Below are 21,747 nucleotides of genomic sequence, written 5' to 3' on the forward strand. Positions count from 1 at the left end.
GTTTGCAAACGAGTTGAATCTCAACTGTACCTGCGCCCCCTTGCTTGATACGAAGGTGGTACAGAAATTGTTTGGATTGGCAGGTGAGTGAGGGTCCTGCCACACTGCAGGTCACACAGAATATTTCCTGGGTTTCTTCTGGGGAGAAAAGGTGATGGAAACACCTAGTTCATTCCCAGGAAGCAAATGCAGACAGAACCGCAGACTTGACAGTCAGTGATGCATGTCATGTGGGGAAACTGAGTGAGAGTGGGGCAGGGCATTGCTCTAGTTCCTCAGTTTGGCTGGGTCAGAGCTATTTCAGGCACAGGTCTCTGGTCTTCATAGCAATCTGGAGCCCTGATCCCTGGCCCCTGGGTTTCCCTGTCATCTCTCTGGCTTCAACCCATTATAGCACCAAGCACAGCCATCCTTGCGGGAGCTGGGCGTGCCTTTTGTATTTATTTCCATATTTTTGTGAGACGTATTTTGTGAGGGGTATTGCTATGTTGCCCAGACTGGTCTCCAACTCCTGGCCTCAAGCCATCCTCCCACCTTGGCCTCTCAAAATGTTGGGATTACAGGTGTGAGCCACTGTGCCTGCTGGAGCTGGATTTCAATCCTTGTCTGTTGGACTCCAGTGTTAGCCACTGTGTGGCTCTGCCCCTGAAGAGCATGGAGCCAGGCTGTGTTGGGTTTGTGTGTGTCCATTCCTATCACTGGGGCTTCCTCAGTCTCAGCTGTGACTTTGGCACACAGCAGGTGCTCAATAAATGGTTTTTTTTCCTTCTTTTTTTTTTTTTTTTGAGATGGAGTCTTGCTCTGTCGCTCAGGCTGGAGTGCAGTGGCGCAATCTAGGCTCACTGCAACTTCCACCTCCCAGGTTCACACCATTCTCCTGCCTCAGCCTCCCGAGTAGCCAGGATTACAGGTGTGCGCCACCACGCCCGGCTAATTTTTGTTTTTTTTGTTTTTTTTTTGAGACGGAGTCTTACTCTGTCGCCCAGGCTGGAGTGCAGTGGCCGGATCTCAGCTCACTGCAAGCTCCGCCTCCCGAGTTTACGCCATTCTCCCGCCTCAGCCTCCCGAGTAGCTGGGACTACAGGCGCCCGCCACCTTGCCCGGCTAGTTTTTTGTATTTTTTTAGTAGAGATGGGGTTTCACCGTGTTAGCCAGGATGGTCTCGATCTCCTGACCTCGTGATCCTCCCTTCTCGGCCTCCCAAAGTGCTGGGATTACAGGCTTGAGCCACCGCGCCCGGCCAATTTTTGTATTTTTAATAGAGACGGGGTTTCACCGTATTAGTCAGGCTGGTCTCAAACTCCTGACCCCCAGTGATCCACCTGCCTCTGCCTCCCAAAGTGCTGGGATTACATGCATGAGCCATCGCACCCAGCAACAAATGCTTATTGAGTAAATAACTAAAATCACGTGTAAAGGGAAGAACGGGCAAGGAAGGAGAGAGAAGCTTTGCACACTCAGGGAACCCCCTGACCTGGTAGGGCTGGCGGGCCAGGAACCAGGGGCCCCAGGCAAGTGCCCACACCCTGCCCTACACACCCTGGTGTCTGGGCCCTGCGTGCTCCATCTTTCCCCATAAGGCAGTCCCCTGGGGGTCCTTCACTGCAACTTTCTTGAAATTCCTCCAGCCCCCAAGGTGCGCTGCTGCCCTGGGCCTTTAGCCCTGGACACCCTGGGCTCGGAGCCGCTGCCCAGGTCAGCCTTGCCCACCGCGCGCACATCCTTGTCCAGAGCATTTAGAGTCCACATTCCAGTTCAGTGGTTTATTGATTGCTTCCCCATGACGCTGGACGGCCCAGCAGGGCAGGGACCTTGACTGTCTTGGTTACCGCGGCATCAGGCGGGGGAGGCGCTCACAGCTGGCCTAACAGGTGAAGGACAGCGCAGGTAGGCCGAGGCCTGTCCGCCAAGGACGGCCGAGTTCGCCTGTGCGCTGGGAAGGCCCGCCCCCTAGCGGCCGATCTTAAAGTACGGAGGGCAGCCGCCAAGGGCCTCCCATCCCTGTCCCCGCCCCCCCGGGCCCCTGGACTCACTTTGATTTCGATCTGCTCCTCCATCTCCTTGCTCTTCATGGCTGCGTACTCCTTCTCCAGCCTGCAAAGTGGAAGGGCCCCATGGTTACTGTCATGCCCTCGGGGGTCCCCTCTTCCCACCAGTACCCTGGTTGCCCAGTAGGCACCGACCTCTTCATCTTCTTGGGGTTGTACTTGACCTGGTAGGCTTTGAGGACCAGCTTGTCCGGGCAGCTGTCAAACTGGTGGGGGATCACTCTCTGGAAGTACTGTGGGGACACAGCCGGTCACCAGGTCACCAACATGCAGGCCCTGACCACTGGGGGCCGCCCAAGCCCTACTGCCCTGGAGGGGGGCAGGAACCAGTCTGCCCAGGATGTCGCCATGTCCTCAACGCCATGTCCTCAGTGTTTGTGGAGCAACGGAAAGACTGAGCGTGAGGGGAGGGAATGGGGGCCGCCTGCAGCCAAAGCCTTAGTTTCCAGAAGAAAAGCAGGCAGATGCTGGATGTGGTGGCTGACGCCTATAATCCCAAAGATTTGAGAGGCTGAGGTGGGGGAAATCGCCTGAGCCCAGTAGTTTGAGACCAATGTGGGCAACATAGTGAGATCCCATCTCTGAAAAAAAAAAAAAATTTGCTGGGCGTGGTGGTGTGCACCTGTGGTTCCAGCTACTCAGTAGGCTGAGGCGGGAGGATTGCTTGAGCCCAGGAAGTGGAGGCTGCAGGGAGCTAGGACTGCACCACTGCACTCCAGCCTGGGCCACAGAGCAACTCCGACTTTAAAAAAAAGAAACAAAGAAAGAAAGAAGAAAAAGGAAAAGAGAAAAGCAGGCCAAGGAGGCTCTCCTGGGAGTGAAGGCTGAGGGTCGGGGGGTCTGACACAGGGGACCTTCGTGGGGGAAGGAGGATGGGCATGCTGGGGGCCTTGGGTCTGTGCAAAGGGTTAAGGTAAGCGGGTGGGGGACACGGCTCCCACACCCAGCCCAGCTGGCCCCCTCTGGCAGCTGTGGACAATGCCTGCCCGTGTTCACGGACACAACCGTGGCCTTTGTGCATTCTTCCCTGAAGCACCAGCTGGAGGACGCTGGGAGGAGGCAGGAGCCTGCACAGCAGAGAAGTGGCAGTGGGAGGCAGGCTGGCCAGCAGCAGGGCCTCCAGGCAGGCCAGGCCGAGGCGGGGCAAGGCGTGAGGCTGCCTAGACCCCTGCACTCCCTCTTGTGCCCTCACCAGGCCAGGGGGCAGGGTGGGGATGCCCTCATGGTCAGCCAGACTCATGATCTGCCATCAGGCTTTGGGGAACCTGCAGGGTTGGGGCAGGAGGTGGGCAGTGGGGCTCCCAGGGCTCAGCCTGGGCCTGGGCCTCCTGTCTCCCTGGGACCAGGCTGCTGGCCCCCGACTGTGTCTGGCAGAGCCTGGGGGTCCTCTGGTCCCTCAGGGAGACCTCAGGGGAACAGAGTGGATGGAAACAGATCAGGGAGGTCAGGCATGCCACCTTCCACCTTCGAAGCCAGGCCCTCTCTGTCACTTGCGAGGGCATCCTGTGACTCAGAGCCCCTGGTTGGGGGCAGCCCCGCCAGCCCTGGCCCTCCTGGCCCACCTGGGACATCCCCTCCATGTCCAGCTGCATCAGCTCCGCCTGGTTCACCTGCAGCAGGGCGAGGCCCACTCGGAACACGATCTCCAGCCCCTGCAAAGGCGGCAAAGGCAGTGGGAGGAGGAGGGCAGGGAGGCTCCTGTTCCAGCCACCCCCAAGGGGCTCTCTTCCCTCCCCAGGCCTCATCGGTCCTCACCTCATACATGAAGATGTCGAAGACCCGGGTAGCGACGGGCAGTGGGAAGGTGGTCAGGAACAGTGTGAGGAACCAGGATGAGGCGTACATGGATGTGTGGAAGCTTTGGGAGCGGAAGTGGGTGTTGAGGTCTGGGAGCTGCTCCTGCAGGGGTGGGAGGCCAGGTGGGCACAGTGAGGGGGACGCCCTCCCACCGGGGGGTGCTGGGCCTCTGTGTCCCTGCCTCCAGGGAGCCTTCCTGGACCTGTGCTGGGCAGCCCGAGGTTCCCTTCCTGGTGTGCCCTCAGCAATGTGTCTGGGGGGGGCCAAAGCACCCTAGAGCTTTGAGCAGCATGGGGTGGGGACAAGGCAGGGATGGCAAGAGCTGCAGCTGCCTGTGTGCGTTGGGGGCCCACCCTGAGTAGGCAATGCGCTCGTGGCAGCTCATGGGGTCCTCACGACAGCCTGAGAGGGTGTGTCTGAGGCTGGGGGAGTTGGATCACTCGTCACAGACACCCTGAGAGCCAGAGGTGGAGCATGGGCAGGTGGAAGCCCCTGGCCCTGGGGGGAGCTCCCCCTCACCTTGTTACATGACCTGCCAGTCGCTGTACCTCCCTCGGCCCCCAGCATAAAGCTTTGTGCAAGCTGTGTTGGATTGGCCTGAACTCTAGACAGCCGGAAAGTGGCAGATGGCTGGGGAAACTGAGGCTGGAGAAGGCATTAGGAACCCAGGCTTCCTCCCAGTGCTGGGGGCTCTCTGCACCCTGAGTTTGCAAGCTTGGCTGTGGGAGGGCTCTGCTACCCAGCCTGGGGTGGGGTGGCACCTTCTCTGCAGCCCAGGCCTCCTGCTTGTGGCACTACCAGGCCCCCTTAGGCTACAGCACTGCCCATGCTCCAGGCCCAGGGAGTGGGGCTGTCACATCCAGGGATGACTGCACAGCCCCACCTACTATGGCAGCTGAGGCAGGCCGGTGTGTGTGTGTGCATGCGGATGTGTATATGTCCGCGCACAGCCTTGGCGGCTCTGTCTGCCAGCCAGGAGCAGGCCCTGCGGGGGCTGCTATTTATAAACAGACGTCTGTGGCTCTCTGGTAATCAGGCAGGCAGACAACACTTTCCCTCCTTCCACCACACTCTGAAGCAGACAGGGAGGTGGCCGCGGCTGTGTCCGATGTGAGCCTGCCCCACCCCTCTGCCTCAGCGGCCCTGGGAGCCCCCCTTCAGTGGTGGCTCTCCTGTCCCTCCAAGCATTCTTCAGGGCAGTGAGGCATGGGGAGAGGAGTGCCTTTTGGAGTTGGAACATCCAGGTGTGATTTCACAGCTTAGAATTTTCAGTGCAAGAGATGCCCAGGTACGGCCTGGGGTGCCAGCCCTGCCCTCCTGTGGTTCTGCTCCCCCGTGGCCCTGCTCACCTGTGGCCCTGCCCTCCTGTAGTCCTGTTCACCTGTGGCCCTGCTCACCTGTGGCCCTGTTCACCTGTGGCCCTGCTCACCTGTGGCCCTGCTCACCTGTGGCCCTGCTCACCTGTGGCCCTGCTCACCTGTGGCCCTGTTCACCTGTGGCCCTGCTCACCTGTGGCCCTGCTCACCTGTGGCCCTGCTCACCTGTGGCCCTGCTCACCTGTGGCCCTGTTCACCTGTGGCCCTGCTCACCTGTGGCCCTGCCCTCCTGCGGCCCTGCCCACCTGCGGCCCTGCCCACCTGCGGCCCTGCCCTCCTGCGGCCCTGCCCACCTGCGGCCCTGCCCACCTGCGGCCCTGCCCTCCTGCGGCCCTGCCCACCTGTGGCCCTGCTCACCTGCAGCATGTACTCGAACTGATAGATGCAGAGCCCGAGCTCAGCCATGCTGGGCTTGAAGAGCTCCCGCAGCCGGTACTCCTGCATCAGCCGCACGAACACACAGAAGGCCTCCTCTTCAGGCATCTGGGGGGGATGGGCAGGTGGGAGGGCTCAGGGCAGTGGGGAGGAGCGTCTCGCTGCTCATCAGTGCCCTGGGGTAAGGGGCCTGTGTCCACGTTGGTATCTGGTTCCCTAGACCCTCACAACACACTGCTGGTCCCTGTGTCCCCACTTGCTGTTTTACTGATGGAAAACCTGAGGGTGAGGTCACCTGTCAAGGGCCACTTGGCGGGAAACAGGGGAGCTGGACTTGAACCCAGGGCTGGCCGCTGCCAGCACCCACCTGGTTAGGACACCTCCTGTCCACTCCCAGCTGCGTCCTCTCTCCCTGTCCTAAGCCCCCCAGTTTCTCTGGAGGAGAGCCCCAAGGCCCATAAACACCACGCTGGATGGCCTAAGTCCCCAGTCTGAGGTTCCTGTCCAACCCTGAGAGGTGGCAGAGAGAGACAGCCTGTCCCTCCAAACCCTGTCTCTGTCCTGGATGGTACAGCAGACAGGACCCAATCTGACAGGTGCCACTCACTGGGCCTTGGCCTGGGGATTGGCAGAGATCACGGGTGTGGATAGAGAGGGAGGATCTGCCCCTAGCAGGACGCTGGGTGGAGGACACGCCACTTCTGTTCATCTCTTGGAGGCTGAGCCCAGGGTGGGCTGTTGTCTGGCAGGATCTCAGCCACCCCCCAGCAACCTACCTGCATGAGGAGCAGGCCCACGATGAAGGCGCTTCCCTGGCAGTAGCCCACCTCCCGGTCCACCAGCGAGTATGCCTAGAAGGGAACGAGTCCTGAGGGCACGGTCCCGCCGTCCAGCACAGCCGGTGAACTGGGGAACTGCTCCTTCCTTTGGGACTGAGGGAGTGGGGAGCCCTGGGCCTCACCTTCATGACGTTGAAGAGGACCTCCTGGCCCAGGCTGTCCTGGCCCTTGAAGAACTCGTGTTCTGGGTAGGTGCGGGCAATGTCCCTGCGGATCAGCTTCTCGCACGGCGAGGACATCTTGAGCAGCTCAGAGTACTGATTCTTGACTGGCATGTCCGTGGCGCTGCACAGCAGCTGCCACACGATGGCCCGGAAGTGGTGTGGGATGCCCTTGCGGATCAGCTCCTGGCCACAGGAGTGGGAAGCCGGGGCTGGACTCGGTCTCAGTGCAGCCTCCCCATGGCCACCCAGCCCGGCTCCTCAGGCGTGGCTCGTTCAGGCCTTGAGTATGGCACAGAACTCATGGTCCCCAATCCTTTTTTTACCCCCATTTTTTAGAGATAGGGTCTCACTCTGTCACCCAGGCTGGAGTGCACTGGTGCGAACATAGCTCACTGCAGCCTTGAACTCCTGGGCTCAAGCGATCCTCCTGCCTCAGCTTCCTGAGTAGCTGGGACTACAGGTGTGCACCACCATGCCTGGCTAGTTTTTAAACTTTTTTTTTTTTTTGAGATGGAGTCTCACTCTGTTGCCCAGGCTGGAGTGCAGTGGCGTGATCTTGGCTCACTGCTACCTCTTGCCTCCCAGGTTCAAGTGATTCTCCTGCCTCAGCCTCCCAAGTAGCTGGGATTACAGGTGCCCACCACCACGCCCGGCTAATTTTTTGTATTTTTAGTAGAGACGGGGTTTCGCCATGTTGGCCAGGCTGGTCTTCAACTCCTGACCTCAGGTGATCCACCTGCCTCGACCTCCCAACGTACTGGGATTACAGTCGTGAGCCACCGTGCCCTCATTCTTTGTGGGCACTACAGGCAGCAAGCACATGGGCACCTGAGGCGCAGGGCCTGTCCAGCACCACCCTCACTCACTCTCTCCTGTCCCTGTGCCCTGGCAGAACACTCTGAAAGTGCCTGCACATCTCCACTGCTGCCACTGTGCCCAGGCTGAAGCCCCACAGACCCTGGCGTGGCCCGGTGGCTGAATGACCACACCACCCGCTCACGCCGTCGGCCCTGCCCCACCTGCCTGGCCGTCCCCCACCTTGAGCAGCTTCTCCTTCCTGCGCCGCCACTCCTCCCACTCATTGGCGATCCGGCCCCACAGGATCCATGTGTCCTCCTCCAGGTGGCTCAGGTTGGAGGAGGCCGAGGAGCTGGACACCAGCGAGGAGCCACTGTTCCGCCGCGAGCCATTCATGGAGCGCATGGACTTAGAGTCAGCCTCCAGGAGCCTGGACAGGAAGGGCCAGCGGAGGAGCACCAGTGACTCCCTGGGGACAGGGATCCTTGGGGAACCCAATCCATCCTCCTGGGGGTCTCAGAGGACACCAGGGATTGGGTCCCTCTTGTGTTTTTTTTTTTTTTTTTTGTGATAGAGTCTCACTCTGTTGTCCAGGCTGGAGTGCAGTGGTGCGATCTCAGCTCACTGCAACCTCTGCCTCCTGGTTCAAGCAATTCTCCTGCCTCAGCCTCCCAAGTAGCTGGGATTCCAGGTGCATGCCACCATACCTGGCTAACTTTGTGTTTTTAGTAGATATGGGGTTTCACCATGTTGGTCAGGCTGGTCTCAAACTCCTGACCTCAGGTGATCCACCTGCCTCGGCCTCCTAAACTGCTGCGATTACAGGGGTGAGCCACTGCCCTCAGCACCCCCTTTTTTTTGAGAAAGAGTTTCGCTTTTGCTCAGACTGGAGTGCAGTGGCGCGATCTTGGCTCACTGTAGCCTCTGCCTCCCGGGTTCAAGTGATTCTCCTGCCTCAGCCTCCCAAGTAGCTAGGATTACAGGCACCTGCCACCACGCCTGGCTAATTTTGTGTTTTAGTAGAGACAGGATTTCACCATGTTGGCCAGGCTGGTCTCAAACTCCTGACCTCAAGTGATCCATCTGCCTCGGCCTCCCAAAGTGTTGGGTGGTGTGAGCCACCACGTCCAGCCTAAAACCTGCATTTTAAACGGGGGTGGGGCCAGAGGAGGAAAGCAGGAAGGCCCCGCTCAACTTTCCCTCCAGTCCTGGCTCCATCAACCACGGGGGATTCACAGATTCCCTTGACCTCTCAAACCCTCGGTCTCATCTGAACGGGGTGGGGACACGTATGTTCAGCCAGGGTTGGGGGGATGAAAGGAGGTGTCCCTCGTCCAGCATCTGGAGGTGGCTGTCACCTTGCACACATTGGGCCTGGCTCTGAATGTGAGGGCACCTAGGAACTCCTGTGGGGGCCCAGGCTGCACCCCAAGATTCCACCCCATCCCCCAGCCCCCAACTCACCGGTTCTGCTCTTCGAGCTTGGCCAGCAGCTCCAGCTCATCGGGGCTGAGGTTCTCGGAGTCAGAGGTCGGGGAGCAGGTGGGGGCCGACAGGGCCTCCTGGGATGAGGAGTCGGGGCTCAGAGTGGGGCTCGCCATGGTGGGTGGGCTTGTTAGCCGTGAGCGGGGTTGGTTCACAGCTCTGTCTGGAGGCCAGAGACACGCATGGTCGGCATTGGATGGGTGCCCATTCCATCCTGCCTGCCCACTCTCAGGACATTTCCTCACCCTGGGCTTCCTACCTTTGGTCCACCCCAGTCCGTGCACCCCTCATCCCCATGTGCTCCAGCCCAGCTGACAGCCATGCTGCTCCTTCTGTTTGAGACCCTGGTGATTGGGATCCCTGTCTGTCTCATCAGGCCGGACGTCTGGATGGAGACGGGAGGACTGTTGCCAGGACGTGAGCTGTCCTGCTGTCCTTGGGCATGGAGGCCAAGGCTCAACTCGACACCCCTGAGGCTGGAGCAGGGCCCAGAGCGGAGGCTCCCTGTCACTCGGGGCTCCACGGACCCTGCTGGGACCTCGGGGTGCAGGAGCCCCTGTTTTGCCGGCCCTTCCTAACAGCTTGGTCCCCGTCCCCTCCGCGGCCTGCCCTGGGAGTCCCACATCAGTGTCTGACTCTCCCCATCTCATCAACCAAAGTGGGCTGCTGGCACGGCCAAGAGCAATTACTCTCAACTGTTAATTGTCTGGTGCTGCCAACGGCCGGAAGAGTCGACTCCCCTTGGGCTGGGAAGCCAGGGACGTGGCAGAGTGCTGGGAATCTGTGCCCTGGCAGACACAGAGCCAGAGCCGTGGGCTCCGATCGGTATCCAGATCTTTGCCTGCCACGTGCCAGGCGAGTCCCATGCACATCTCTCCTATCCTTTTGCCGTGTCATCTGGCCCGACCCTTCTGGGGGCTTGAAGGACACTGACCTCTCGCCTTCTGCCAGCCTGGAGGAGGCAGATCAATGCCATGTCAAAAACAAAGGCCCTGGGCTCAAATGGATCTGTGTCTGAAGCATGGCTCCCCTCGACCAGCTGTGTGACCTTGGGCCAGTCACTTGGTGTCTCTGAGCCTCTGTACACTGAGATCATACAGGACCCAGCCTCAAGGGTGGCTGTGGAAACTGAGCACGTGACTGCACATACCGTGGTCAGAACAGAGCCTGACACTCAGCGACGGCCCCACGGACATTGGCTGTCACTGTCCATCCTGGGGCCAGGGCTCCTGGGTTCTGCTGTGGCCTGTGTGGGGACTGATGGCCAGGGGACCCCTAGCAGGGGGCCCTAGGGGAAAGGGACAGCTATGGGAGTGGAGGCAGCGGCTGGGGATGGTGTTCCTTCACGCTTCTTTCTGGTGAGCCCAGGCTAGCCTCCAGCGTCTGGGAAGATGGGGATACCTAGGGTCCTGGCGGCAGGAAGGAAAACCTGCTCCCACCTCTTTATTTGCGCGGCCCTCATGCCCGCCCACTGCCCAGCACGGTCTGTAGCAGGAGTCCGCCGTGTGCCACTTAGCCCCACCTGACCTGGCTGACAGCTCCACCTACAGGAGGGGCCTCACTGGGTCCTTGGAGTGGGGATATCTGGACCCCCAGGCGGCAGGGGGACAGTGGCGGGACCACAGCAGACCACTCTATACCTGCCTGGCTACCGCTGGGTCGCTGGGTACCTTCCACAGCCCAGACTCAGCCCCCAACCAAGCCCTGAGGGCCCACGGGTTGGATGGACTTGACCCCGGCCACCGCAGTCCTCCTGGGATGGGGTTGGGGGATGTGCGCCATTCTTTTTTCACCGCATGAGGACCAAGAACCCTCCTTCTCCAGGCCTCTGTGGCTCCCCAGGGCCGCTGGCTCTACCTTGGGCCCTCAAGTGTTCCCCTAGTCTGCCGGGTGCTGAGGGTTTTGGATTTTGGGGAGCAGAAGGAACTCTCTCATTGCCAAGTGGGCCGGAGCCACCTGCCCTAAAGACCAAGCTGCTGGGCACCACCTAACCAGGAGTTAATCATTCCTCAGACGGGAAAGTGGGGGCCGCTTTGGGGCCTCCCACAGAGTCAAAGTCTGCCAGGACAGAGACGGGGGCTGTGGACAAGAAGTGCTGATGAGAAGAACCTCTCGGGTGGGGGGCAGGGCTGGGAGGGCAGCTTCAGAGCAGCGAGAATGGGGAGGAGGTGGTGGAGGCGAGGCTGGAGCCTCAGAACCACAGATGGAGTTGGGGAGCAGTGAGAGCTTCAGAACCGAGGAAACCCAAGCTCAGGGCATCAACCCCACCCAATCTCTGCCGGAGCCTTGGTTTCTTTTCTTTCTTTTTTTGAGACGGAGTCTTGCTCTGTCGCCCAGGCTGGAGTGCAGTGGCGCGATCTCGGTTTACTGCAACCTCTGCCTCCTGGGTTCACGCCATTCTCCTGCTTGATTACAGGTGTGCGCCACCACGCCCAGATAACTTTTCTATTTTTAGTAGAGACAGGGTTTCACCATGTTGGTCAGGCTGGTCTCGAACTCCTGACCTCGTAATCTGTCCGCCTCGGCCTCCCAAAGTGCTGGGATTACAGACGTGAACCACTGCGCCTGGCTGAGCCTCGGTTTCTGATTTTAAAAATCCCCAAATCCCAGAGCCGTCCACTAGCAGAGGTTGTTCAGCTATTTATCAGGAATGTGTGTGTATTTCATACAGGAAGTGAAATGTATTAAATACGCAGGGCTGAAACTTGCAGTCTGAGAGGCAGGAACCTTCTGATCCCACCGGAACTTTCTCTCCACTCATCCCCAGACTCTCTCAGTGGAAACCATCCTCCTGAAGCGTGTGTGCATGCACAACACACATGCACTCTTCACAGCCACCCCCACTCCCTCACGCATGTACATACATTCACACCCACCCCCACTCACAAACTCTCACACATACACATGCACACACTCGGATACACACATCCATGCCTATTCTCACACACACTCACACACCTATACACACACACATGCACACACTCGACACACACACCCGTGCCTATTCTCACACACACACACCTATACACACACATGCACACATTCGATACACACACCCATGCCTATTCTGACACGCTCACACACCTATACACACACACATGCACACATTCGACACACACCCATGCCTATTCTCTCACACACACACACCTATACACACACACATGCACACGCTTGACACACACACCCATGCCTATTCTCACACACGCTCACACACCTATACACACACACGCACACATTTGACACACATGCTCATCCATAGTCACACATTTACACATATGCACACATGCGGATACACACACATCCAGTACCTTCACACACACATATGCACACACTCAATACACACATACCTGTGCACATTCACACACACACACTCAGATACACACACATCTATACACCTTCACACACACATGCACACACTTGATACACACATGCTCATGCATATTTGTGCACACACACTCAGATACACACACAGTGCCTTCACATACATGCACACACACTGAATACACACATATCCATGCACATCCACACACACGCTCACACACGAACACACTTGTATACACACACAACTACATTCACACACACATGCACACACTTGATACACGTGCTCATGCATATTTGCACACACATGGATACACACACATCCATGTACCTTCACACAAACATGCACACATTCAATACACACATACCCATGCATATCCACACACACACGATACATGTTTCACACACACATCCATGCACACACTTGATCCATACGCACCACACACATCCACACATTTTCACACACATGCACACACTTGATACCCATTCACATTGACACACACACATACACTTGATACACACACCCACATAATTCACACACACGATACACCCCCACGCAATTCACACACACACATGCACACACTTGATACACACATTCACACATTTTCACACACATGCACACATCTGATACATACACACAGATTCACACATTCTCATACACGCACACACTTGTTACATACCCATGCACATTCACACACATGTACATATGCACACACTTAATGCACATACACCCATGCACATTCACACACACATGTACACATGCACACACCTGGATACACACACATCTATGCACATTCACACACTCGGACATATACATGCACACACTCAACAAACACACACACAGTACACACCTCATACACATGCACATGACATACACTCACACACTCAGGCATACACACATACTCTTTCACACTTCTCAACACAAAACATACTCATTGACACACACTCTCACACGCACCCACACTCAGGCACACACACATTCATTCCCACCCATCTACACATACGCGCTCACACACACTTCCTGCGCCGAGCAGCCCTCAGCCCCTGGGAACAGAGCGGGTTTGGGGTGGAGGCGGGCTGCTGTCCTGACTCTGTGGGTGGCCCTGCACCCCTCCCACCGTGCCATGACCCTCGCTGGCTCAATCACTCCTTCCTGGTGCTGACTGAGGGCCACCTGAGGGCCGGCCACTGTCTAGGCAGGAGACATGGCGGGGAGTGAGGCAGGGGAGGTCCCATCTCCATCTCCCCATGCTGAATGGGCACGGACCTTGGCAACCCACCCACTGGCCTCTGGGTCTGGGGTCGCAGCCTCTCCATGTCCTTAATTTCAATGCTTCACCTCAACTGCTCCTCAGCCATCTGAAGGGGGGTCCTGGACCCTGTCCCTGCCAGCACCCACTCCAGCCACACCTCCACAGGGCCACCCACAGCTTCAGAAGCTGAGCCAGGCCAGAGCACTGGAAAGGGGCTGTGGTGGGGGGTTGTGGGGGGCGTGGGGATGGAAAGTGCTGGAATGCTGGGCATCTTCGACTTCCCTTTCACTTTCCCTCTCGGGGGCACTGCTGGGCACGCTTCCTCCTTCCCTAAGCCCCCTCCCACCTGGCTGATGAGGACTGGGCTCCTGGCTTCCCTCCTGCCTCTCTGGCCAGGACTTCTCAGTCTCCCATGTGGCATCTCTTCCTCCCCGGGTCCCTCCTTGGCCTTGGTCTTGATGCCCTTGGGGATCTCATTCTTGGGGCTCAAATGACCAAATGTATGTCACCAGCTTTTCCTTTCTCTCAAGAACTGGCCAAAGTTGCCAGAACAGCTCCATCAGCCCCTGGCCCACCCCCCATTCCATGTTCTGTGTTTCCCCCACTGGGGCAGGAATCACACCTGCCCTCTTGGAGTGTCCGGGGCAGAGAGCAAGAAACAATCACCCAGACCCTCCTTCACAGATTTAGATAAACGCTTGCAGTAAACAACACGGTAGGATAGAGAACAGTCAGGCGGTTCCTCAAAGACTTAAACACGGCCGGGCACGGTGGCTCACGCCTGTAATCTCAGCACTTTGGGAGGCCGAGACAGGCGGATCACAAGGTCAGGAGATGGAGACCATCCTGGCTAACATGGTGAAACCCCGTCTCTACTAAAAAAAATACAAAAAACTAGCCGGGCGAGGTGGTGGGTGCCTGTAGTCCCAGCTACTTGGGAGGCTGAGGCGGGAGAATGGTGTAAACCCGGGAGGCGGAGCTTGCAGTGAGCTGAGATCTGNTTTGAGATGGAGTTTTGCTTGTTGCCCAGGCTGGAGTACGATGGCAAGATCTCAGTTCACCACAACCTCCACCTCCCAGGTTCAAGCGATTCTCCCGCCTCAGCCTCCCGAGTAGCTGGGATTACAGGCATGCGCCACCACGCCCGGCTAATTTTATATTTTTAGTACAGACAGGATTTCACCATGTTGGCTAGGCTAGTCTTGAACTCCTGACCTCAAGGGATTCACTCGCCTGGGCCTCTCAAAGTGCTGGGATTACGGGCATGAGCCACTGCGCGTGGCCGAGGTTTGCATTTTAGAAAGACCCTTCTGGCCCCCCATGTGGAGATGCTCTTCAAATTCAACCCTTTCCTGACAGAAGCGGCCCCTTGTCCTATTGCAGGTACATCTATCTGGGTCCCCGGTGCCACCTGCCCCCTCCACCCACCCACTCTGGCCAGGCCTGAGTGTTCTCCTGCTGCCTTCTCATGTTCTAGAGTTCAGCCAAGCCTACCACCCACACCCCACACCTCACTCCCAACTGGCCTCTGATCTCCAGGCTGGAAGCTGCTGTCTTTTTTTTTTTTTGAGACAGAGTCTTGCTCTGTTTCCCAGGCTGGAGTGCAGTGGTATGATCATAGCTCACTGTTCACTACAGCCTTGACCTCCTAGGCTCACGTAATCTTCCCGCCTTGGCTCCTCAAAGTGCTGGGACTGTGCCCAGCTGGTTTGGCAATTCTTTCTGTGAAAACTTCTCTGTCAACCTCCGTTCTTCCAGCATCCTGGCTCACTTCTCCCCTCTCCCTCCCTGAACACACCCACCCCCCACCTACACCCAAGCCCAATGCACATTCTATGGCAATTATTTCTATACCTGCCTGCCTGCCTGCCCTGTGGTCATGCACAATTCGAGGGCAAAAGCCTCTCTTCTTCATTCTGTATTCCAAGTCCCTAATGCACAATCTGGCATTCAGTACATGCTCAACAAATGTTTGTTGAATAAATGAAGATGAAACTTTCCATATCCCTCAGGCATTTTATTTTATTTTTGAGACAGGGGTCTCACTCTGTTGCCCAGGCTGGTCTTGAACTCCTGGCCACAGGGGATCCTCCTGCCTCAGTCGAAGTCTATTTTAAAAATAATAATAAAGGCTGGGCATGGTGGCTCATGCCTGTAATCCCAGCACTTTGGGAGGCTGAGGGGGACAGATCACTTGAGGTCAGGAGTTTGAGACCAGCCTAGCCAACATGGTGAAACCCCATCTCTATTAAAAATACAAAAAAAAAAAAAAAAAAAAAAAAATGGATGGGCATAGTGGCGCATGGCTATAATCCCAGCTACTCTGGAGGCCGAGGCAGGAGGATCGCTTGAACCCAGGAGGCGGAGGTTGCGGTGAGCTGAAATTGCGCCACTGCACTCCAGCCTAGAGGACAGAGTGAGAGACTGTCTAAAAAAAATGAAAAAAATAAAAATAGAAATTTCTGTACAGTGTAAGCAGAAAAGCCAACGACGGCTTTAACATACAAGTACCATATGGCACAGAGAGTCCCTTGACTAGGTGGTAGAGGAAGAAGGATTTGAACCTGGATTTCTGACTGTACAGCCTTTGCCCTAAATCCACCTGCTGTGCTGCAGCTCTCTCTGTATTCTTTTGTTTTGGGAATGATACATGTACGTAACACCCCAAGTGCAGGGGTTACTCAGTGAAAACAGTCGTTATTTTTCAACAGGGAGAGAGGGTGAGAGCATATGATGCATCTTTCAGTCTGTGGCATTTTCAGAGACAGCAATGAAGATCCTGAGTTTCCTTTCAATGTTGTTTCCCTTTCTCCCCTACCCCCATTTCTTTCTTTTTTTCTTTTCTGAGACAGAGTCTTGCTCTGTTGCCCAGGCCGGAGTGCAGTGGTACAATCTCGGCTCACTGCAACCTCCGTCTCCTGGGTTTAAGCACTTCTCCTGCCTCAGCCATCTGAGTAGCTAGGATTACAGGTGTATGCCACCACCCTGGGTAATTTTTGTATTTTTAGTAGAGACAAGGTTTCGCTATATTGGGCAGGCTGGTCTCGAACTCCTGACCTCAGGTTATCCGCCCGCCTCCCAAAGTGCTGAGATTACAGGTGTAAGCCACCGTGCCCAGCCCTGCCTCCCATTTCTGATTCCTCCTCATCTAATAATTACCAGGGACACAGACTCATTTCTGAATCTAAAGCCCAAGATGCCACGTGATCCGGGTTTGTCTAGCCTGACAGACTGCTGCTGTCCTGGCTGGCTTTGACCCCTGGGGAGATGGCCCAACCTAGCACCTTAGGTCCTCTCTTCCTTGGCAAGGGGTGGGTGGACAACTGACAGGCGAGCTGCCCCTTGGATAACAAGAACAGCAGCTGGAATTCAGAGGTCCCTGCCTGATCTCTTCTTGCGCCCAGTCTAGCTGCTCCTCCACATGGTTCTGGAAGTTTCCATATCCCTGGTCTTGGAGTGTAGGTTGTTATCCCAGATCTCTTGGCTCCAGGTGAGAACTTCAGAGCTTGAAGCCTGGGTTCAAATCCCTCCTCTACCCCTTTCTTTTCTTTTTCTTCTTTTGTTTTTTTTTTGAAACCAAGTCTCCCTCTGTCACCCAGGCTGGAGTGCGGTAGCACGATCTTAGCTCACTGCAGCCTCTGCCTCCTGGGTTCAAACAATTCTCCTGCCTCAGCCTCCTGAGTAGCTGGGATTACAGACACCCGCCACCATACATGGCTAAGTTTTGTATTTTTAGTAGAGACGGGGTTTCACCATGTTGACCAAGCTGGTCTTGAACTCCTGACCTCAGATGATCCACCCGCCTCAGCCTCCCAAAGTGCTGGGATTACAGGCATGAGCCACTGCTCCTGGCCTCCTCCACCTCTTTCTATCTTTGTGACCTTGGGTATGATGTATTTTGCCTCAATTTTTTTGTTTATTTTTATTTTTATTTTATTTTTAGAGACAAGGTCTTGTTCTGTCACCCAGGCTTCAGTATACTGGTACAATCATAGCCAACTGCAGCCTCCAACTCCTGAGCGCCAAGTGATCCTCCTGCCTCAGCCTCCCAAGTAGCTGGGACTGCAGACATTTGCCACTATGTCCAGCTAATTTTGTTGTTGTTATTATTATTATTATTATTTCTGCAGAGAGAGAGTCCCACTATGTTGCCCAGGTTGGTCTCAAACTCCTGGCCTCAAGTTATCTCCCTGACTCGGCCTCTCAAAAGTGCTAGGATTATAGGCGTGAGTCACTGCACCTGGCCTGTCTCAATTTCTTTATCTGAAAACAGGGCTAATGACAGTAGCTACCCCAAAGTTTTTGTTGGAAGGAATCAATGAGCTTAAACGTGTCATGTGCTTAGGACAAGCCTGACAAGTGATATTTATTCCCTCCTGGATGAAAAGTTCCACTAGGGCAGGGGCTGGGGCTATCTAGTCCACTACTGGATCTTAAGAGTCTAGCAGGCATCCCATATTTGTGGGATAAATAAACCTCCTCTCTTCAACAGGCCCTCCCTTTCTGTGGTGATCCTGTTTAAAGACTAAACACAGTAAAACTAGAATCATCGTTATTGATAACAATAGCAGCAACAGCAGCACACACCTTTGGGCTAAAATCTGAGGGGTGAACCATTCTGACCTGCAGAATCCTTTCTGACCAAAAAAAAATGTTCTGTCTTGTAACCTGACCAGATTACTTTTGGCTATTATAATAGGTTCCCTTCTGGCAAACACCTCATTTTTCTTTTCTTTTTTTTTAATTTTTAAATTTTTATTTATGTCTTTGAGATGGAGTCTCACTCTGTTGCCCAGGCTGGAGTGCAGTGGCGCATTCTTGGTTCACTGCAAGCTTTGCCTCCCAGGTTCAAGCGATCTGGGGCTACAGGCATGCACCACCACATGCAGCTAATTTTTTTTTTTTTTGTATTTTTAGTAGAGACAGGGTTTCACCATGTTGGCCAGGCTGGTCTCACACTTCTGACCTCAGGCCATCCGCCCGCCTTGGCCTCCCAAAGTGCTGGGATTACAGGTGTGCGCCACCGCGCCGGCCTCAATGAAACACTCTCACAAGCACATCGTGGCATGCTGAGAAATGAACGAATGCAGATGAGCCACGCCAGTGAGGCCTTCCACATCTCCCTCAAAAGGGTACGTCTCTTCCCTGACCCTGAAGAACTGAGTTAGCTCTCCTTGACCCTGATGAGCTGAGTTAGTTCTCCTAAATTAACCTCCTTCCTTCTATTGCCCGGGCTGCTAGCATGTGTGTGCTGCAGTCTTCTCTGGGAAGGGCGGCCTTGCTTAGGGTTCCCCTTTGCTGGGGAGCCCCCCATCGTGTGTGCCAAGTGTATAGATGGCATTGGGGACACAAGACGCCCATCAAAGGAAGTGCAGGGACGCACCTCCCTGAACATAGCACACTTGCTCCTGCCTCCTGGGCCTGTGTCCAAGTACTTCTGCTGCCTGGAACACCCTTCTCTGCTACACCTGCCTGTGACCTGGCCCATACGTCATCCCTGCTGTGCCTTCCCCAACACCCCAGGGATGCATCAGGCTTTTTTTTCCAGGCTCCCGTTGCAGCCCGCTGTACATAATTCTGTCTTATGCTCCCCGCAGCAGGTCTCAGGCCAGGATGGCAAGGGCGCGTGCTAGAATCCTGGTTCCTGCGAGTTTTGGGGAGGATTAAATGAGAGAATATGTCGGTGGTGCTTGGCATGGTGCTGAGCACGTGGCGGAGGCCGTCGCATGCCAGCAAGAGGGGTTTTAGATGCAGAGCAGGGACCACATTGTACATATCTTACATTCCTTCATACCCCAACATCTGACTGCAGGCCCCGGGCTTCCCTGTAACAACTGGCATCTCTATTCTGCAAGAGGAAATTGAAATATACATTCCTCCTCATCCCCCTGCACCTCTCAAAGCACACAAACAAAGATGCAGCTCCACGAACCCAGTCTCGGGTAAAACTGTGTTCGTGTCACTGACAAGCCCTCCTCGTGGTTTCCTACAGCGTTCACAGTCATTCCCCGGGAGCCTTCATACCCCACTGTCTCTGCACAAAATTCCACCCTGGGGAGGCTGTAGAGTTTAGTTTCCTGTGCGTAAGAGATACCACGTGACCTTCAAGAGTCTTTTCCTCCACGCCTTCCTTCAGCAAGCGGACAGAACAAACCTCTTCCTACCCGGCGTCAGAGGTCTATGCAGGGCATCAGAGATCTATGTGGGGCCTCAGCATGGCTATCCGACAGCCCCTCATGCCCACCCCATTCCCCGTGGTCCTCCTGGGAAGACCCTGTGTATAACCACAAATCCTGCAAGAGACCGTCTCTCATCTTCATTCTATCAGCTCTGATTCGAGCTGGCTCCCTGAAATAAATTCAGCCCTAGGAAGATGGCCACTATCCAATGAGGCGTCAACGAAGACTCCAGCAGGGACGCAGGGACCTGGGTGGCCAGTGATTCACAGGAGCCCATAGGACTCCCCTCTGAGACCTTATCATCCCCTTCCACATAGCACTTGGGGAACACACAAGCCACACCCTAGCCTCCCTGCAGTTCTAAGTTCTGTTCTAAAAATTGAGCCGCTCTCCCGGCACCCCAGTTTCCAGATGGGGAAGTTGAGGCACTGAGCCGTATGAGCTTTTTCCCCGGGTGGTCCATAATCCGCTAGTGAATATCCACAAGGAAGCTTGGGCTTTTTATCTCAGGGTTTCCGAGCACGGTTATATTGTCAGAAGGACCCCAGACGCACAGTGCCCAGGCTGCGCGGGGCTGGACTGGCCCGGCTCCTCCTCGCCCCCTGCAGTCCTGGCCACAGTGTCGCGCCAGCGTCTCCTCTCCTGTCTCGTCTCATCCCTGTGCCAGGGCCAAGCCACCCGCGATCCCTTCCAAACCACCTGCCGCTGACCACAGAAACCCAGGGGAACCTACAGGTTGGACCCTGAGGCCAGAGATGGGAGTGGGGAGGGCAGTGGGATGGAGGGGAAGAGCCACATAAGACAGAAAGACACAGGGACACGGGTCCTCTAGCTCAATCACAGCCTGGCTGAGGGGGAATAAAACGAAGCAGACAACTCATTCGTGTTCCACCCCAGCCTCTTCAGCACACTTTTCCCTTCTGAAAAGATTCCTTAACAAAGAGCTGCCTGCTTCTGGCAGGCCCCAACCCGGGTCTCAAATACTGGGATAGAAAGAAGCCGTTTTGTTTTGGCCAAACACAGTGGTTGTGGGTGAAAGAACTCACTCGGGCTGTCAGGGGCCAGCTCTGAGGAGCGACCTGGACTGCACTGCTGGCTCTGCCATTTGAGGCCAGGAGGCGTGATGGGGTCAGGAGGCTGGGGGCAGACTTCAGGACCAAAGCCAGGAGATGTTGGAATCCCCTTCCTTCCCGCCAGGGGGTGGCATAAATCAGGGGGCGGGCAGTGGTTCCTGTGGGACACTAGTGTAGGAGAGAAAGTGAGCGCCCTTCCTTTTGAAAGGGCACAGCAGGGAAGGATGGATAACTTGGCAGAGGCCTGGGACAGGTTCCCGCAGGGACAGGTGCTGGGGGATTCTGGGGCCATCACCCTCCAGGGCCCCAGTGTGGGTGCTGGCTTGGTAGGGGGGCAGATTGGCTTCCCAGGGTGCGGCAGGCACCTCATGGTCTCTGGAGTCTCTGCTTGAGCTGGGGGAGCTGTCCGGGGCTCTGAGAGGGCCTGGACAGGTGGGATCTGAGGAGGAGTGCAGAAGTGTTGAGTGGGTGGGGACAGGGGCAGCTATGCCTGGGGTCTGTCTTGGAGCTCTTAAGTTTTCCTGTGTGTGCTGGGGGATCTAAGTGACCCATTGTGTGCGTGTGTGTGTGTGTTTGGGGTTTTCAGAAAGACGGGTGGCTCTGGATGGGGAGCGGGGTGGTTCAGAATATCCATCGGGAGGTCTTGAGCATGGGTGGATTTTTCAGGAAGCCAGGATCCAGATGGGGCAGGATCAGTGGAGCTACCAGAGTGCGCTGGGTGGACGCCGGGGAGTGATGTTTAGGGGTGCCCTTGGGCATGGGGCAGCTGGGGTGGGAGATGGGCTAGCAGGCTGAGCTGAGGGCTGTGGGCAGGGGTAGGAAATCCGATTTACAGAGGCCAGAGAGGGGTCCTGTGAGGTCAGCATGGGGGGTGGGTAGGGCCCTGAGGCTGGTCTCCCTGGGGAGAGGTGGGGGCAGTTCTGCGCCCAAGATAGGAGGACGTGAAGTGAGGGGTGCGGGGAGGGGTGGCAAGTGTTGTCCAGAAGGGAGGGGTCCCTGAGAGATCAGGGCAGAAGGTGGACGGGGATTCTTGGACTTGGGG

General features: G+C 56.2%; 1 protein-coding gene across 2 annotated transcripts in view; it reads right to left on the reverse strand.

The window, feature by feature from the left end:
* EVI5L (ecotropic viral integration site 5 like) overlaps positions 1–21,539 on the reverse strand; it is a 31,361-nt gene extending 9,822 nt beyond the window's left edge. Inside the window, exons 1-10 of one of the 2 annotated variants that reach the window (XM_017879946.1) lie at positions 20,679–21,539; positions 8,862–9,045; positions 7,638–7,827; positions 6,558–6,782; positions 6,373–6,447; positions 5,579–5,704; positions 3,804–3,947; positions 3,611–3,700; positions 2,184–2,281; positions 2,034–2,094 (exon numbers count right to left, since the gene is read on the reverse strand). In XM_017879946.1, coding sequence (XP_017735435.1) covers positions 2,034–2,094; positions 2,184–2,281; positions 3,611–3,700; positions 3,804–3,947; positions 5,579–5,704; positions 6,373–6,447; positions 6,558–6,782; positions 7,638–7,827; positions 8,862–9,045; positions 20,679–21,075 — 1,590 coding nt within the window. In that variant the 5' untranslated portion in view covers positions 21,076–21,539. The remainder of the gene's footprint in view (positions 1–2,033; positions 2,095–2,183; positions 2,282–3,610; positions 3,701–3,803; positions 3,948–5,578; positions 5,705–6,372; positions 6,448–6,557; positions 6,783–7,637; positions 7,828–8,861; positions 9,046–20,678) is intronic. The other variant, XM_017879945.1, reaches the window with a different exon arrangement.
* Positions 21,540–21,747: the final 208 nt, after the last annotated feature.

The sequence above is a fragment of the Rhinopithecus bieti genome, unplaced genomic scaffold, assembly GCF_001698545.2.
Source record: "Rhinopithecus bieti isolate Rb0 unplaced genomic scaffold, ASM169854v2 scaffold_10589, whole genome shotgun sequence".
Classification (NCBI taxonomy): Eukaryota; Metazoa; Chordata; class Mammalia; order Primates; family Cercopithecidae; genus Rhinopithecus; species Rhinopithecus bieti.